The following is an 18,915-nucleotide window of genomic DNA, read 5'->3' as shown; positions in this document are numbered from 1 at the left end:
TAAGAATTTTCAATGTGTAGTCAATGACAAAGTATGAGGATCAATTTATGAACAAGCATACTAATAATCAAGATTAGATTACCCCATTTGTCACTAATTTCTTTGATAAGAGTGTGTGTCAATCTTTACCATATCATCGTCGCTTGTTTTCTATTTCGATCCTCGTACTTTTGAATTTAGCTTTCATCCTTGTTCATTTTGATCCCTATTTGTAAAATTTAACCATACCTAACATTTTTTTATGGTTGAATGAATGTCATGCTAAAAATTTGATTACAAAAATTGAGATAAAAATGAGAATGATGGACCAAAGAAAAGTACAGAGTTCAAGAGGGCCATTCTCAAAGTAATGGTAACCCGAATGAAATGGGACCTAAATGAATCAGCTGTTCAAGTTGTATTTAAGGCTATGTATGATGTTCATTATCTAAAGCTTCCCTTACACAAATGCTTTACAAACTTATAGGTACAGGCTGCAAAAAACTCTTGTAATCAGAAATGCACAATCAAAATGAACTTTTCAATTCGTTTCTTATAAATCTTTCAAAGGTGTATAGTGCCCTACATTGATTGGATTCAGATTTCTCCAAAAACTTTCAGAACTTCATTAAGTTTGGAGAAAAATCAAAACCCTACATTACGAACTTCTCAATCCAAAAATTCCCCAAAACAAGAGAGAAAAGGTTGATGAACAAACCTGAAGCTAAACCTGCCTGCCAGCAGCATCAGCAACAATGGGTAGGTGAGGGGTTCGACCCAGAATGCAGGAAACCACACTATAAAGAAAGCACAAAACACTGAAAACAAACAATCCATTATGGCTCCAAGCCATGATCTGAAACCCTAATCCGCTTCGACCAGGACTCAGAATCCTCTGTACCAACAACGGCACCACCAGCAGCACGTCCAGAGTCAATGCCTGCATCGAATTGAACCTCGCGTAGCGACTGAAGCTAGGGTTACGGACCACGCCCAAGTAAAAGGCGAAGAAGGCGATGAAGCTCGAGTGCGGGATCGAGCGATAAAGCCCTAGAATCGGGAGCAGCGGCTCGAAGGCGAGGCCGAGAACCGGGTACTGAGCGAAGAGGAATCGACCATACTGGAGGGAGTTGAAGAAGGGGAGAGTGTAGGCGACGGCGGAGATGAGGCGGTCGGTGGCTGGAGTAGGATTGTAGGACATGCGAATGGCGGGAGATTTTGCGGGTCTGGAGGGAAGAAGGGGGAGAGAAAAACAGTGGCGAGATTTGATGGCGGAGTAGTGAGGGATTAGTGCGGCTTTAATGGCGGGTTTGGTGGAGAGATTGAGAAGAGGGATGGAACAGGAAGCCATTGTCATTGTTCTTGTAGCAGAGGCGTTGAGAGTGAGAAGACGAAGAAGATGTCACTGAGAATTATGGGAAAATGTTATATAAATAGGAATAAAAAATTTATTTGGATAAGTATTTTTAGATTAAAATATCATTTTATTTTTCCCTTTCCAACATTTTAATTAAATTGAATTTTAGAATTTAAGTGCTATAGTCTAAAAGTGCAAAGATTACTATTTTTTTAAAATCAAACTGGTGTTTTAGGTTTTATTTAACTAGCAGAACGATAGTATTTAGAAGCTGAGTCTTGAAAGGAGTGGATACTGGACAGTGGCTAATGGAGAGGCTGAGCCTGAAGGGGGTGGATTGTGAGATCTCACATAAATTGGAGAAAGAAACGAGTGTCAGTGAGAACGCTAGGCTCCAAAGGGGGTGGACTGAGGTAGATTGTGAGACCCCATATCAATTGGAGAGGGGACGAAACATTGTTTATAAGGGTGTGGAAATCTTTCTCTAGTAGACACATTTTAAAACCTTTAGGGAAAGCTCGGGAGAAAGAGTCGAAAAAAGACTATTTGCTAGCAGTGAACTTATATTGTGTAGATTGGAGTGGATTGTGAGATCCCACATCAGTTGGAGAATTTGCACCGAGGGAGATATGTTGTTTCTAATCGTGTAGGAGCCAAGTGAAGAAGAATGTGAGATTTCACATTGAGGGATCTGAGCCCCGAAGGGGGTGAATTGTGAGAGCTCACATCAATTGGAGAAAGGAACGAGGGCTAGTGAGGACACTAGACCCCAAAGGAGGTGGACTGAGGTGGATTGTGAAACCCCATATCAGTTGGAGAGGGGAACGAAACATTGTGTGTGGAAATCTCTCTCTAGTAGACACGTTTTAAGATAACAGATTGCACTTTAGTATGTAATCTAGAGCCTTAGATGACCCAAAAATAGCAAGAAGATACACCTAAAACAAAAGTCCAATATTGTCTTAACAAACATAGAGCGAGACAATACATGATTTACCGAAAATACACCCTGATATGAATGACAATACATAATTTATCAACAATACAATTGATATGAATATCGATATATGTGTTATAACACATACGTAGTTTTCTTCTTTTTTTTCTTTTCTTCCTGAACAGAGCCCTCATAATTTAATACAATAATGAACAAGGGAAAACAGCACCTGTAAGAGCACTATAGGAGAGGACCATAGAAGTCCTTTAGAGATTTGAGAACTTCTTTGGAAGCAACCTTCTTTCCAGTCTCCTTATCCAAAGAGATTGCTGTATGTTTGAATATCCTCCCATTGGCTTCAACCTCAACTGTAACGTGTGTTTTTCCATTCACACGAGAAGTAACAGTTTTTTTTAAGTTGTAGTTCTTCTTTTGGCATACCTCATTTAACTCTCTTCTTGGATGCATCTTCACCGTTTCGGGCGATATTAACGGTTCTAAAAGTGGACGTATACTCTCGAACACCTTATCTTTATTGTATCCGGAGTCTACATATATTGCTCCAGCTAAAGATTCAATGACATCTCCAAAAACCTGTATGAAAACTCAAATGCATCTTCAATGTAATTCTCATGATCTGTATTTTCTTTATAAGAATATCAAATTTGGTTTAAAATCCATTTTATTATATGGAGTTCCCTTTTGATAAATTCTTCTGCAACTTCCCTCTTTTGATTCATGCTAACTACAGAGCTATCCTTATCTCACTTGTTAGGTTCATCGTGAGGTAGAGGTAGAGGTGTATCTATCCACCTGTTTTATTGTGAGATTTTAAATCAGTTAGAAACGGGAACGGAACATTCCTTATAAGAGTGTGGAAATATCTACTCATGCTGAGTTTGGGCTGTTACAAATGGTATCAGAGCCAGACATCGAGCAGTGTGCCAACGAGGATATTGGGATCCCAAGGGTGAATTGTGAGATCTCACATCGGTTGGAGAAGGGAATGAAGCATTTCTTATAAAGGTGTGGAAACATCTCCCTAACATATGCATTTTAAAACTGTGAGGCTGACGGTGATACGTAATGGGCCAAAGCGAATAATATCTAGCAGACGCATTCCCTATAAGGGTGTGAAAACCTCTCCCTAGCAGATGCGTTTTAAAACCATGAAGCTAACAGCAATACACAACGGACCAAAGAGGACAATATTTATTAGCGATGAGCTTGGGCTGTTCCATTTACATATATCTCAAGTTTTCTTGTCGAATCTTTGTGTTTCTTGTCATTGTGGTTAAAGTCTTTTTACCTTTGGGGATCAAGACTTTTTACAGCAACCTGCTTAAAGGTTGTTGGGAGGCTGGGCAGTTCTTTTAGAAGGGATGTAACCGGTTACGTAAGTTCAATTATCGGTTTAGGCGGTCGAGTCGTTCTGTGGGTTAAGCTTCCTTCCATAAAATGGAAGCTGCTGTAATTGTGGGAGGACTTTTGATCACTTAAATAAAATTTCAGTACTGATTTGCATCAAGTAGCTCATCTCTCTCCCATATAATTTGATTCATAAACTATTTCTTGTAAAAATATGAACAAGCAGTCATCCAACATTAACTTTATTTAGTATGTGTAAAAAAAACGACTATAAGAACTAACCTTGGGTAAAGAAGTCTCAGATTCCCATCCGTACGTTGCTTCAGAAGACAACATCTCGAAGTTTTTAAGGGTCGAACTAATATGCTTGTGGAGATCATGAGACAAATGCAGAATACTTTTGTACAGCTGAGCCTTTACTGCAGTTCGTGCATAACAATCGTTGTTCACGGACGCAGACCTCATGTCAGTCAACAATCCCGGTGACATTCCGGGATATTTGTTGAACAAATGCACAGTAACGACGTAATCTAATACCGAGTCTCCAAGAAATTCCAGTCGCTGCATGCAAATGAGTTTATTACGTACATTTAATAGAGGAAAGAAAGCCAGTTTTCTAAGACACATATTTGATGTCATTATGTTACCTGATAACATCTTGGAATTTCTTGAAACATATATGAACCATGAGTCATTGCTTCTAACAACAATGAGGGATCATTGAACGTGTAATTCAGCAGGAACTCTAAATGTCTGACATTAATGAGCTTGTGCGCATCGACGCTAAAAGGTCTCTCGTAAGGTACAATATCAAAATACACTTCTATACCGATCCGATTTAGAAACTGAATAGCTGCCCTTTCCCCACCAGTGCTAAGATATGCACCGATTAGCGCCTCAACAACGTCAGCTATCCTCTTACCTTTTACCTTTCTTTTTCTCCGAACATAAACTTTTCTCCCATTAGAAAGCACTTCCTCTGTTAATTGGTGAACTTCATGTGTATCACCAGGAATAGCCCACTTTTGAGGATCGAAAGCCTCGTCTCGAATAAAGCCCTGAAACATCGACAAAAGAATACTAGAACTAAAATCAATACACTTCGTACTGTCACAAATAAGTAAAGCAGTTAATTATGGTTCATGACGAAACTACCGAAATTTTGTGTTCACATCCAAGCTTACAGAGAGCAGCATTACAAACTATTCTATCTTTCTTTAGACTAAGAAGGCCCTCATGATCTTTCTGAAAAGCTTTAAAAAGATGTTGACCAGTCGCATATTTAAGAAATGAATCGCCAAGAGTCTCGAGGGATTCTAGATGAAATTTCTCTTGGCAGCTTTTTGTTGTTATTGCTTCCAAGACCTGTGACAAAGAAATATCGTTGGCAGAAATAAGCATACTTTATGTATTGGTGAAGAACCATACTTCCATACAGAAAATGCAAAAATACACAACATGGCAATACAGAGAAAGTAAAAAACAAAATAAAAATGCTGCCTAGAACAAAAGGAGCAAACAAGATAACTAAAGGGTTCCTTTGGGAGCGGTTTAGAAAGAGTGATTTTAGCGAAAATGATTATGTAACCGCCCAAGCTCACCGCTAACAAATATTGTCCTCTTTGGGCTTTCCCTCAAGGTTTTTAAAACGCGTCTGCTAGGGAGAGGTTTCCACACCCTTATAAAGAATCTTTTGTTCGCCTCTCCAACCGATATGGGATCTCACAATCCCCCCCCCCCCCCCCCCCCCCCCCCCCCCCCCCCCCCCCCCCCCCCCCCCCCCCCCCCCCCCCCCCCCCCCCCCCCCCCCCCCCCCCCCCCCCCCCCCCCCCCCCCCCCCCCCCCCCCCCCCCCCCCCCCCCCCCCCCCCCCCCCTTCAGGGCCCAGTGTCCTCGCTGGAACTCATTCCCTTCTCCAGTCGATGTGGGGCCCCTCAATCCACCCCCCTTCGAGGCTTAGCCTCCTTGCTGACACATCGCCCGATATCTGGCTCTAATACCATTTCTAACGGCATAAGCCCACCGCTAGCATATATCGTCCTCTTTGATCTTGCCCTTCAAGATTTTCCTCAATATTTTTAAAACGCGTCTGCTAGAGAGAGGTTTCCACACCCTTATAAAGAATGTTTCGTTCTCCTCTCCAACCGATGTAGGATGTCACAGGTTAATACATGTTTCTGGGTGATTTTGAACCAAACAAGTCACTTTAACTATTTCAAAATAGAGACATGTCTAAGAATAAGAACAAATGAGTACCTAGTAAATACAAAACTCTATTCAGCAACCAGTCCAACCCCAATAGAAATAGGTATTCTATTAGAAAGCATGAGCTAACAGTCTGGGTGACATCAAATGTCACAAGAACATATTGATACTACGACTACGAAATCTCAATACCACTATTATAAATTGGCTCTGGAGAGAGGAAAAGTGAATATGAACTTTTATTTTATTTTATTACTATTTGGAAAGAGGAAAAAGTGAATGACACCATCCCCCTGTACCTCACCAACCAAAACAACTGCTTGAGAAATTAATCTTGTTATAAATTCGTAGTACTTCATTAAAAAGTAAATAAAAATTACCTTCACGGTTGGAATATCATTTTGCATGCAATGATCCGAATTCAACCTTTTCAAGTTGCTGGCAATGAGCATCGATTCGAGTCGATGCATAATAGAAGGAAGAAATGAATACGAATATAAGGTGTTGATGGATATGGGAGACATTATTATAGAACAAAGTTCAGGAGGTAGTTCAACTAGCGAATTACTTGATACTGCAAAAGGAAAACAGATAATCAATATTGTTCAAGTAGAAGAATATGAAACACATGAAAATATTATAGACGGTGGGGTTTTTGCAAGTAGAAGAAACAAAAGTTACCTCCCTCCTCGCGTTTTCTACATTTCTGAAGGTGATTATGCACTGTAAATATTTTTTTCCCACAAAGTAATGGTTGTTTCTCATGCTGTAAGTCAATGCCATGACTGCAAAGTAAACAAATCAAGATTATCAGTGAAATGAAGCATCACGAATGGCCACTCAAAATTTTACAATAAGAACTACAAAAGCTTACAGTTCAAAGTAAAGAATAGAATTGAAATTTTAAAGCTTAGAGATTAAACAAACACAATAATCAAACTTCGAGCACTAAATTAATAATTTAAATGACTTTTAAGAACTTACTGCATTTTATAATACTCCTTGTAAGTCAGCATCGTTTCGTTTTTTCGAAGCTTGAGTAATGAGTTTCCATCGAGGGCACTCAAAGCACCCGTTATGCAATATACATGACTGTTGTGAGGAGTATACACCAAAGAATTCTCGAGTCTGCAAATGCAATCAAGTCCGTTTTGGGTTTGAACGTCGTAAGCAAAGCCCTTGAATGAGGAAATACCACGATGTACACAATATTTTATGGATGAATCTAATGCAGACAGAACGGTCTCCCAGCTAATCAGTCCTACACCAGTTGAAGGGAGCAGAAGATAATCAACCTTCGGACTATCTCCCAAGCAAATCTCGTCATTTTTACTCAACTCGATATCCCATTTATGCTTCAACAAGACTCTGAAAATTGTAGCTTGGAACCTTCTACATAAAAGAACCTGCTCTGGGCTAAGCTTAATAATGCCTATGTATTTAAAATTCACATCCAAGCTTCCTCTGTCAACGTCCATGTCATGACACATGCTTTGGACTTCGAACTCAAGCTCGGTTCTCATGGCTAGCACGATGTTATGAACTGATATATCATAATTGAAGTTCTGCTTTAATTCAATCAGGTAGCAATGATACACTCCACTAGAATTATTGGGACTACAATGCACAAGTTCTGGTGGAACATAAATTGGTTGTTCTTCATCAAGTGGTTTATTCCCTGAACAATTTGGGTAAAATTCGAGTTCAAATTGGTGAATTATAATGGCCACCACGTGTCTGAAATGCAAAGCAGTCATAACCGGGACAAGATTAGAAATAAATACCAACTCCTTGTGCCACAGCTTCTTCAGCAACCATATCAGGGACAAGATTATCTGTCAAAGCACCATACTTATGAAGTTGTTTGCATGCTTCTAAACAGGCACTTTGCTTGGGATATTTAGCGTCATCTTTACTGGAAAAGATCTGACAAGGAGAGCTCTTAGGAAGTTGCAAGGTGCGAGTTTCTGGATTCCATCGTGGTGTTGGCTTAAAATAACTACAAAATAAGGAAAAATTTCCATTCTAATTTACAAAACAAGAATGCGGTGTCATTATTCTCAAACAATGAACTACAATATAAAATGACCGACCAATCAGAAGGAAGGCGAGAGCAATAGAAGTATATCAAACCAACACTGGAACTTAGAGTCACAACCGCACCAGTGCTTTCAACACGATAGGATTCCTCATTGTAATCACTTCTAAAAGGTAAGCACGGAAGAGAGGCATGGCGTAGAGATTCGTTTCTCATAATTTCACCACTATCAAGATATCTTTGAAGTCGAGAGAGAGTGGCAGAATCCCCACTGCATAAAGGTAAACCAATGAATATAAGAGAAAAATAGATCATTCTGTAGCAAGTAATTCAACTAAAAAAGTTAAAAAGCAATTATCCCTCATAGCAAAGATAAAAAGAAAACCACAAGGACAAACACATGTACAAAAGGATTTACTTTACCTCTTTACCATCAAGATGTAATCTGAGTTTTGCATCCTAGCACGTCCTCTAGATTGTATGAAGCTACTTACTGTGGATGACGGGTCAAATCTAATTACCAAATTGCAACTTTGGATATCCAAACCCTCTTCTAGAATCGAGGTTGCAACAATGATGTTGACCTGAGAAAATGTTATTCACCAGTCAAATTAAGCATTATGCAGCATTGAGTAGTAGAGGGAGTGAAAGACCAAGAAAAGCATACCTTGCCGCAACGAAATTCTTCCACAATTTCATTTTGTTTCTTCTTTGTCTGGGTTTGCAATCCCGAGTTCCTTCCAGCTATATATTTGGCCTTCCAGCAAGTGTGTTTTGGGAGCAATACGCTCAATAGTGTTTGAAGGGCCACAGCAGTAACGATTCTTTCTACAAATACTAAACATCTTATATCCTCGACAGACCTACAAGATAGTGCCGCCTTAATCAATAATCAAATCTTTCAATAAGAAAACAAAAATGAATACACCGAGGGAACGCCCCTAGAAAGTGGCTTGAACAAAATTGGTTCAGAACATTTAGAACATGATTGCTCTCATTGATGAGATAGACCACCAGGGGTGAAGCAAAAGAAGTTGAAAGATGATAGATATGTATAGACGGTAAGAATTTTCCCCTCCCTGTAAATTTAACATCAATTTCGCATCTAAGATCTATTCATGCCTCAAATTACCAGCAAAAATCCTAATGCAGCAGAGAAAATTGGCAACGGATTGAAAACAACAATCGAATTCATAAAATTGATAAAAAAAAGATCACAAGAGACGACAGTGAATAGGAAACGACCATACACAAAACCGATACCTGTATTCAAGTAGCGATTCAATGAGACAAACAACTTTTGCAGTCATAAGACCTGCAGCCATATCAGCCTCAACATTATCACCTATAAACTGATAGGAACATCCTGCACGTGGACATTTAGATAATTAAAAAATAAATAAATAAGAAGGGAAAGAAAACAATCTAATATGCATACCAATTCATCATACACTGGAACATATGTACCTGATTTAAATGGACTAGCAAGTAGCGTTAAGGCATCAGAAAAGAAACTTTTCACTATTGCCTCACCAAATATATCCAACGTTTCCCAAGGAGAAAAATCATCTTCCATCCATGATAAAGACTCAGCAGCCTGTTAGAAGTGCAAGTCAGGTAATGCAAGAAATGCTAAGTGACAAACCAAAATAATCGAAACGCCTACCTTCCAGGCTAACCAAAGACCAAGTTCATCTAAGCAATACATCAAAGCCAAGAAAGCTTTTGATATCCGTTTTCTAGTCGGTTCTACCTTGGAAGGGTTGAGATCTGGATTCTCCAGAGAGCGTTCATGCTGCAAATAAAAGTACACTGCCATAAGTGCCACAAGTACAACAAGAACTTTTTCCTTTTTCCTTTGTTTGGTTAATTCTCTTGTAAATCCTTTTTCCTTTGTTTGGTTAATTCCTCTCCCTTGAGCAAAGTATATGCCCCGTTGTGGAATGTGAAAATGCACAAGAATGTTAAGTTTTTTGTATGGCATGTCCTTGGGAGGCCTTCGACTACGTTCACATATGCAATAAAGGGCAAGAAAGGAAACAATCAAGTTGAGAGTTAGATAGAAATAGTGGGGGAACCGATGGCTCACTGTAATGGAATGTTGGGGTAGAATGTAGCAAATATACTTTGTCAGAAGGCGTGGATATTTTCATGTTCGATCTTTGGTAGAAAGTTATGGTGAGGAAGGAGAGTTTATCAAATATGTTCAGGAGTTTTGTACTAATTTAGGGAAATTTCTTCCTCTCAATACCAGTATACTATAAGGAGATACAATCCTCCACACACGGCTTAACACCCTGAAAAAAGGTTCAAGAAGAATGCCCAATTTGATGGGGCCGCTCTGTCGCATCCTCTGCCATGATATTTTTGCAGATGAAATATTGAATCAATTACACTTTCCATTTAATAGTTCCATAAGACAGCATGATACTGACAACTTCAAATGAAAAGTAGAGATGTTTTCATACATTATAGAGCAACAATGTTAAAGAATCACATACCACAAATATCATACTAGGTCATAGAATCGACTTTAATGATACAAAAGAAAATCATGGACATGAAATATGCACCTTTAATTTCAAAACCTTCAAACCCTCTGCTAATTGTTCATATAATGCATATGGGATGTCCTTGTGCATATAAAATTTGAACTTCGGAGTTGAAATAGGTACAAACTTGGCCAGCTCAGATTCACCAGAACAAGTATACACCTGCATGAAAAAAAGATATGATCAAATTACTGCTCAATACGAAAATAATTCTTGAGAAAGAAGAGGGGAAGAAGTGAACAATTCACAAGCACTTGAAGAAACGAACTCTTTGAGAAAGGGTACAACGCATTCTAAAATAACAAGAGTATAAAGAGAAATCCCCCAAACTGAAACACAAATGAAACTTTCCTAGCAGAGTCGCAGAGTTGAGTACGAGAAATTAATATGCCAAAGCCTGAGGCACTTCCTATGGAACCTACACAATTAATGCCCCAAAAACGGATACAAGCCTCTGTGAACTGAGGCACATAATACGTAAGAAAATTGTATATTATATGTTTTGGTATAAAGATTAATCTCTAAAGAGTTTTGAAGCATGTCTTTCACATTACTAAATCACCAATGAGCAATCAATATTAAAATAGCAAAACTAGTTAGTAAACTTATGCAAACTTTAGTACTAACCTTCGAGTTCAATAAGGACTCAAGGTCTTGTATATGTTGCCAACACATTAATTCCGAGTTGCCACCTACCAATGCCCCACCCCGCAAAAAAATCAGAAAAGGGAAAAGCATCTCATTCAACATTTCATTATAACAACCTCGGAAGACGTAACCCCCAAAAAAAAACAGAAATAGTAGTGGATAATATACAGGTGAAAAAAAATATGAACGAATTTGAAATACCCTTTGACTTTATTGGAGAAGCAGTCATTCCAAATACTCTAGGAAGATTAGATTTATCAAGAGGTAGCTGCCGGTGATAGAACTCCTGAAAAGTGCATATACTTCAAATTAAAAATATATGCATTAAGGGAAAAAATGTGTAAAGTAACTAGCTAAAGTTTTTAAGGCTGACACGTTGAAACCCCTCCCGTTGAGAGGCTCAAATTTTTAGCCTTGATGCTTACGCCTTCTTTGATTCATCCGACACTAATTTGTAACATGACCTCTTCTTTGAATCATAAGCGGCTTACTTGTCTTATAGATGAGGCTTGCACCTCTATGAGACCACTAAGGTCTGGGGTATTTATGCCTCATCTTATTCTAAAAAATTATGGAAGTTTATGCACGTAATGCCAATACATAATGAGTTGTGGCAAATTAAGTTTCTAGTTTTAACACTAATGAATAAAAAAAATTTGATGATACAAATTTAAAGACTTGTTAGAATCGTTAATTAAGAAAGTGATAATTGATAGATGTCAAATTGTTTGTACATCAGGTAACCATTATGTTTAGTAATACCTAATTACTCATTTTTATGATTTTTATTAATGCATTTTCAAAAGTGGAGGCGTAGATGATCAAGATATAAATCAACATTTTCACATCTGCCAAAAACATAATGAAAAAAATGCAAAAGGAAAAAACAAGGTGCTTTAGTTATAATTAATTGTGAAGAGAAGGAATAAGAAAGTGTGCTCTCCTCTGAACTATTAGGATATTGATTTAGGTCGAAATGTTTGGTGCTGGTGTAATTAATGTTGTGTTCTGTTAAGCTAACAATTAATAATCAGTTAAGCTAACTGTAACCGCCCAAGTTCACCGCTATCAAATATTGTCCTCTTTGGGCTTTCCTTTCTGGGCTTCCCCCCAAGGTTTTAAAATGTATATGTTAGAGAGAGGTTACCACACCTTCGTAAAGAATACTTCGTTTTCCACTCCAACCAGTGTGGAATCTCACAATCCACCCATTTGGGAGCCAGCGTCCTCGCTGGCTCACTGCTCGGTGTTTGGCTCTGATATCATTTGTAACAGCTCAATCCCACCGCTAGCAGATTTGTCCTCTTCGAGCTTTCCCTATCAAACTTCCTCTCAAGGTTTTTAAAACGCGACTGTTAGGGAGAGATTTCCACACCCTTATAAAGAATAGTTTGTTCTCCTCCCCAACGGATGTGAGATCTCACACTAACACCCATATCTATAAGATTGTCATGCTATATAAATGTCAATGGCTTGGCATAAAAGACTTGACTTTTAACAAATTAACCTAAAAAAATGCAAAAACGCATAACTATTTTATCCAAGTATCCACAAAATTAGACAGCATGATAACGATATGTGCAACTTACTGACATAATACAAGCATAAGGGTGTTTGCCTCTGGCATGATGGCATTCATCTATTATTAAGACCTTTATCATGCTTAGCTGAATGAAGCTATGCCTCAAGCAATTTAGCAAAATTGCAGGAGTCATCACAAGCACCTAAGATGTAGAAAATACATTAGGAAAAAGGGTAGCAGTACCATGCCAAGACTTGACGTTGAGTAAGAAAAAAATAAACAATACCCAAATAAGAAGACTTAGTACCTCATGTTTATCTATTTCTTGCTTCCAAACTTCACCATCCCAAAAGTCTACACCCATATCTCCATAATACAAGCCAACGCTCAAGTTGGTATGCATCTTCAGAGCTTCAGCTTGCTACAATTATCAAAAAGAATGAATAAAACTGTGAATGGTGGGAAAATGAACCTCCAAGAAACATTAATCATAATGTTTGCTTATGGTTCCCTTCGATCCTTAAATTTCCGGAAGCTCTACTTATTTATTGAAAATGAACCGAATACATGTAACAGCCCAAGTGCACCGTTAGCCGATATTGTCCTCTCTTTGGGCTTTCCCTTTTGGGCTTCCTCTCAAGGTTTTTAAAACGTGTCTACTAGGGAGAGGTTTCCACACCTTTATAAAGAATGTTTCGTTCTCCTCCCCAACCGATGTGGGATCTCACAATCCACCCCCTTCAGAGCCCAACGTACTCACTGGCACTCGTTCCCTTCTCCAATCGATGTGGGATCCCCCAATCCACCCCCTTCAGAACCCAACGTCCTTACTGGCACCCCGCCTCGTAGAGAGAGAGAGAGAGTCGGTACATACTTGAGTGCCCAAAACAACTTGAGAGAGAGAGAGAGAGAGAGTCGGTACATACTTGAGTGACCAAAACAACTTGTGGAACTAAGAAAACAGAGAGAGAGAGTCGGTACATACTTGAGTGACCAAAACAACTTGTGGAACTAAGAAAACAGCAAAGAAAGGTGAAGGTTTGCGCAGCTGATGAGCAAAGCTTCTCAAAAGCATGATGGCTATCAAAGTCTTGCCAGATCCAGTTTCCAAAAACACTATCGTGTTCTGTTTAAGTGCTTTTTCCAATCCTTCCAACTGATAACTGCAATAATCACCCATCACAAGATACAAGGAACAATGAAACTTCAACAATCCAACATACCAAACAAAGAAACCTTCAAAATCTTCTAATAACATAATGGTAAAGTTAAGCATAATGAAGCCAAAAAGAAACCATTGCACAAAACAAACCTTCTGGCAAATGGTATTGGATCAGCCACTAGCTGCTCGCTCTCTAACTCCATATACGACGCCATCCCCTGCTCTTAACTCCACATCTACAAACACATTGTTTATCACTAAGAAGATCCAATGCAGATACCCAAAACAAAAAAACCAAAAAAATCAATGCACAATGCCGATTGAAACTCAACCCACTGACCCAGAAACAGATACGAACTGAAAAAAAGGACCCAACGAGAATCAAACCGAACGGAAAAATCAAAGAGAATAAGAACCAAAGAAATTCAAATGGGTATTCAAGTCAAGTTCATACTAAACTAAAGCGAATGAAAGTAAAAAGGTAGTCACTAAATCAAAAGTTGAACAAAGAACCAATGAGAGATAGGAACTTACAATCAAAGGAGATCAAAAAGGCATCATGAGTTCGTCTTTTTCCCGATTCCTGGACCCACTGGTTGATCAAAGCAGTTCTGCTTCACTGCCTGTCACATTTATATTTGGGATATGCTTGAAACCCCTCTGGTTCCATTTCTGTAGTATTAGATTCTTAGTTTTAGTTTAAACCCATTATTGGGAAGGATCAAACTTCCACCAAACTCATTAATAACTCTCTTGAAATCAACAAAACTCGGTGACCTCACTGTTTTTCTTCCCACCTTTTCGCTCTTTTATGATATCCCTTTTCACTCGATTATCTCTAGAGATCAACAAGACTATGTGACCTCACTGTATTTTCAAAAAAATTATTTCCCTAATTGATTTTAAATAATTAACTATTATATTTTTATTAGATCAGATTATTAAAAAAAATAATAATTATTATGATTTTAATAAAAAAAATTAATTATAAGTATTTTAATGCAACTTATATTTCAAAAATCAAAGTGTAGTAAATTATATTAAATGAGATAAATATATAAATATTATGTCATTATAATAATTTATTAATAAAATAGTTAAAATAATTCATACAAGATTTCTACAATAATTACAATAGAATATTGATTAATTTTTATTGATAATAAATTGATAACTTTAATTTGAATCAATTACTTGTATTCGAAATCAAATTACAAGCAATTAATTATAATTATAGAAAATTAATATTTTAACGGATAATCTTTGATTTAAATTAAAATATTAAAATTTAAAGATTTTAAATTAATAACATTCAGTGTACAGAAAACAATTGTTGTTTTATTTTCAATTTATTCAAATAAGAGGAACGGTGTTAATTTTAAATTAGTTATTTATTCAAATTTCAAATAACATAAATATATTTTATTTTATTTTTAATTTCTTATTATTTATTTTATATTTGGCAATACAATAAAAACATATAAATTAACGAATCCATGAAAATATGGAAATATATAACGATAAAATTTAATGTCCTAATCTTACATTTGAATACTTATTCCAATGTAGACACGTTTACATAAATGACGAAAAACAACCCAGAATGTTTAAGATAATACCAAGATACAATATATTATAGATGCGGATGTCCCACATTGGCTAATTTAGAGAATGATTCTGTGTTTATAAGTGAAAGAATATATTTTAATTGGTATGAAATCTTTTGGAAAAGACACAAGAGCTTATATTCAAAATGAATAATATCATACCATTTGTGGAGATCTTTGCTTAGCGTTTCTTGTATAGTACCTTGATTCCTTTAATATCATCGGCATTCAAGCCCTTGGTCGTCCCGGACTTGATATAAGGATACATTATAGCGTTTTTAACCGTGCTATGTCCGAGCCCAAGAAGGTGTCCAATTTCATGCAAAGCCACCGTTTGTAAGTCATATCGCCCTTTCACAGCCCCAACAGCCCATTTTTCAGTTGAATCATAATGAAACCTCCCATCAGTTGGTGCAAAAGCATGAGCCAATGTCCCACCGGGCCCATCAAATGGATACCCATCTCCATGGTTGCCTTTATAGAACCCAATCTTCAAGTTAGCTCTTTTGTAGTTTGTAGTCAAAGAAAATTTGAAATGAGTGTATCGAGCCCATATAGTGAACGCTCGAGTCACAAGTGCTTTGGCATCTTTACGAGTACTAGGAAGAAATGCGTAAGTGAGGCGATATTTGGAAGATGGCCACCTACGCTTTCCAGGGAAGAAAGCGTAATGAGACACGACATGAGGAAGGTGATAGAGATGGACACGATCATCATCATCATCATCTTCTTTAAACAACAATCAACTTGTAGTTTCATTAACAATATCTGGAACACCGCACCGAGGAGTTGCAAGTTGGGATATCGTCTCGGGATTCAAGGTTCCAGTAGGGTTGAGATGGAAATACTGTTGGTAGGTTTTGATGGCAGATTCGAGGTGATCGTCAAAGGCATCATTGACGTCGTTCGTATAACTAGTAATGTTCGTTCCATGGTTTAAATAACCGTAATAGTGGAAGAAGTTCTTGAGCTTGGATATGCCTTTGACATTGTCACCTTTCTTGCACCCATGGAGGTCATTGAGAAATGCAAAGGGAGAAACTTGGGGCAGTTCGGGCCGTTCGGGCAGTTCGGGCAGTTCGGGCAATGGAAGTGAAAGGCAAAGAGGAAGGAAGATGAAGAAGGCAAGAACCAAAGGCTTATTCGCCATAGATGGCTGAGATGCGTATAGAACTAAGGAGAGCTGAATTATAAGCATAGTCTTATTATATATTAAATAACATAACATATTTTAATTAATAAAATTGTAACCAAGAAAGGAAGAAATGGGAAGCATGTTTTATTGACACATTATGAGTTCACAACCGAACTCAACCTATACCTTACCCGAACAGAGTTCACAACTGAACACAACCTAATTAGGTAAAACATTTTAAAAAATATATCTCAGTTAGAATATCTTACCCGAAGAGTGAAGGGTCATTCCATTTCTTTAATTATACGATGCAAAATTACAAAAATACCCTTATACATTGTTACTATACGTTTAAACACTACTATAAAGTAGAATTTCATCAAAACAACAGACTTAAATAAGAATCGAGAATGGTGTGGCAGTGACCAAAAATAAAAATCAACGGATATATTCAATCTTATTTGAAATAAGAAATTAAAAAAAAAAAAAAAGTCTTAATTCAATTGTTAATAATTGGGTATTAAATAAATATTAGAAAACAACGGTATAAAATGACTTCCTTTGAAATGAGGTTTTCAAAGATAGTATCGGGTGGCACTAGTGTGTCGATATTGCTCCCTATCCCACATGTTGGAGGTTGCTACATACACCTGCTATTCGGCACGGTATCCGTAAATAACACGACATAGGCACGAGAGGACCAATGCCTCGATAGAATCTGAATGAATGGATGTTTGGAAAGTCCCGATGAGATGAGCAACACGTGAGCCCGTTCTCGATAGCATGACCGAACGAGTTGTGATGGCTGACAAAATTTCGAGACCCAGGATGACGTCAAAACATATGGACCATGTCAATGGAGATCAAGATGACAAGAGATGACAAGATGAGATGCGTGAATGAATTTAATTTTGTGATTAATCTAAAATATTAAAATACTTTAATAATTTTAAAAGGTTCGTTTATATTTATGTATTTAAATATTTTAAATTGGTTATAATTAAATGTTATGCTATTAGGTTGAAGATAAACATGAAGAATAATTCAAATACTATGTGCCTAACATGCAAGTCGAACGTTGTTTTCTCGGGAGGTAGGCAGAAGGAAAAGAGGCTCCTAGCTAACGGTAGCTTGTATCGCCTTTCAAAAGGGGTGGAAACAGTTGAGAACAAGTTAGTGAACGGGTGCATGTTGCGTGGGAATCTGCCGAACAATTTGGGCAAAACCCTGAATCAAGATAAAAAACGCTGTTTGATGAGCATATGTAATATTAGGTGATTGGTCATATATGAAAACGAGTTTTGTTCAACTGTGTCAATGAGTCTGTGAGCTCTCAAGGCAACACAAAAGGAAGAGATTTGAACTTGCTCGGAAACTCTTATTTTTTGAAATATATATTATTAATTATTAATTAAAAATATATATTATTATTTTTGTTAACAATATATTATTATTATATAAAATTTATAAAATATAATATTTTGTATTTGTATGAAAAAATTGTTGATATAATATAATAGTTCATATAATTTTATTAAATTTATTTATTAGAGATAATTATTAAGATAAATAGATAAATAAATTAACGTATTATTCATAATTAATTTTAGGGCATAGCATTTTTATGAACTCATAAACATTTATTTATTTATTTTATTTAAAGAAATCTGAAATAAAATAAAATAAGAATTTAAAAGAATTTTTACATCCCTAATTGTGCCCTTTGCATTGGACACGAAAGGGACAAAACTCACCGGAGAAACTTACAGGAGGAAGTAGCGGCAAAATTGCAGAGAGAGGGTGCCGGCGAGATTGAGACAAAGGTCGAGAGAGATTTCGAGGACGGAGAGTGATTGAATGAATCGGCGAGAGCGTGATTTTCCGAGGGAGATAGAGACTAAGTGTAATTGACGGTGAGATTCAGGGAGAGAATCAGAGATAGCAAATATCAGATGAACTTAGGCGGGTTTACTTGATGCCGGCAGCATTTTTAGGGAGGAAAGTGTGAGAATGTTTGAAAGACTTGTTGGACAGTTACTTGTGGGTTATTTGGGCAGATATGTCAAGGATATTCAGAAGGAGAAGCTGAAGATTACGTTTTGGAACGGTTCGTTCTTCTTATTTTACTGTATGAACAATTTTAGCTTTTGGTTGTCTTAATATTAGTTAAGTAGCTTCGGCGGTGGAGCTGCCATCGTCTCGAATTGATGCTATACTTCCTTATGCTCTTATAAAATGATCCTTGGAATGTATGATCCATGGCTATCTGGAATGCGCTCCTTGGACAAATGGGTCGCTGCTTTTCTATTGAACTTATCCAAAGTATAACCCGCCATGCGGAAGCCACCATCTTCCTTATCTCCGCTTCACTTATCTCCAATCAAATGGAGTTCTGTCTGAAATATT

The 18,915-nt window shown here is 37.4% G+C and overlaps 4 protein-coding genes across 9 annotated transcripts in view; 1 reads left to right on the top strand and 3 right to left on the bottom strand.

The window, feature by feature from the left end:
• Positions 1-3: 3 nt before the first annotated feature.
• On the bottom strand, positions 4-1,398 carry LOC111485044 (protein TIC 20-II, chloroplastic-like). Its single transcript, XM_023131731.1, has 2 exons — positions 698-1,398; positions 4-205 (listed from the first exon to the last, which is right to left on the bottom strand). Exon 1 carries the CDS (start codon positions 1,334-1,336, stop codon positions 704-706), a length of 633 nt encoding a protein of 210 aa, XP_022987499.1. The 5' UTR covers positions 1,337-1,398; the 3' UTR covers positions 4-205; positions 698-703.
• Positions 1,399-2,269: 871 nt separating this feature from the next.
• LOC111485001 (endoribonuclease Dicer homolog 2) lies at positions 2,270-14,554 on the bottom strand. 6 transcript variants are annotated; one of them, XM_023131691.1, is made up of 23 exons: positions 14,302-14,554; positions 13,918-14,003; positions 13,591-13,768; positions 12,913-13,026; positions 12,673-12,807; positions 11,285-11,369; positions 11,063-11,127; positions 10,457-10,597; positions 9,550-9,678; positions 9,351-9,480; positions 9,147-9,249; positions 8,551-8,746; positions 8,307-8,467; positions 7,939-8,154; positions 7,630-7,844; positions 6,830-7,523; positions 6,527-6,630; positions 6,226-6,419; positions 4,797-5,006; positions 4,289-4,699; positions 3,924-4,202; positions 2,471-2,867; positions 2,270-2,405 (listed from the first exon to the last, which is right to left on the bottom strand). In XM_023131691.1, exons 2-22 carry the CDS (start codon positions 13,980-13,982, stop codon positions 2,514-2,516), a joined length of 4,179 nt encoding a protein of 1,392 aa, XP_022987459.1. In that variant the 5' UTR covers positions 13,983-14,003; positions 14,302-14,554; the 3' UTR covers positions 2,270-2,405; positions 2,471-2,513. The 6 variants fall into 6 exon arrangements, with proteins under 6 accessions (XP_022987459.1, XP_022987458.1, XP_022987460.1 ...); XM_023131690.1 differs by lacking the exon at positions 14,302-14,554 and adding an exon at positions 14,108-14,245; XM_023131692.1 differs by lacking the exon at positions 14,302-14,554 and adding an exon at positions 14,222-14,240.
• A 978-nt stretch (positions 14,555-15,532) lies between these two features.
• LOC111485012 (metalloendoproteinase 1-like) lies at positions 15,533-16,524 on the bottom strand. The gene is given in 1 exon segment (XM_023131705.1): positions 15,533-16,524. A coding segment is annotated over 1 exon segment (969 nt). The 3' UTR covers positions 15,533-15,555.
• A 1,696-nt stretch (positions 16,525-18,220) lies between these two features.
• LOC111485823 overlaps positions 18,221-18,915 on the top strand; it is a 55,652-nt gene continuing 54,957 nt past the window's right edge. The window contains exon 1 of the mRNA XM_023132865.1: positions 18,221-18,616. Within this exon, the coding sequence (XP_022988633.1) occupies positions 18,520-18,616 (97 nt within the window). The 5' untranslated portion in view covers positions 18,221-18,519. The remainder of the gene's footprint in view (positions 18,617-18,915) is intronic.

The sequence above is a fragment of the Cucurbita maxima genome, unplaced genomic scaffold (genome assembly GCF_002738345.1).
Source record: "Cucurbita maxima cultivar Rimu unplaced genomic scaffold, Cmax_1.0 Cma_Scf00010, whole genome shotgun sequence".
NCBI lineage: Eukaryota > Viridiplantae > Streptophyta > Magnoliopsida > Cucurbitales > Cucurbitaceae > Cucurbita > Cucurbita maxima.
Note: the sequence above shows the minus strand (reverse complement) of the source record. Positions and strands in the feature narration are given on the sequence as shown.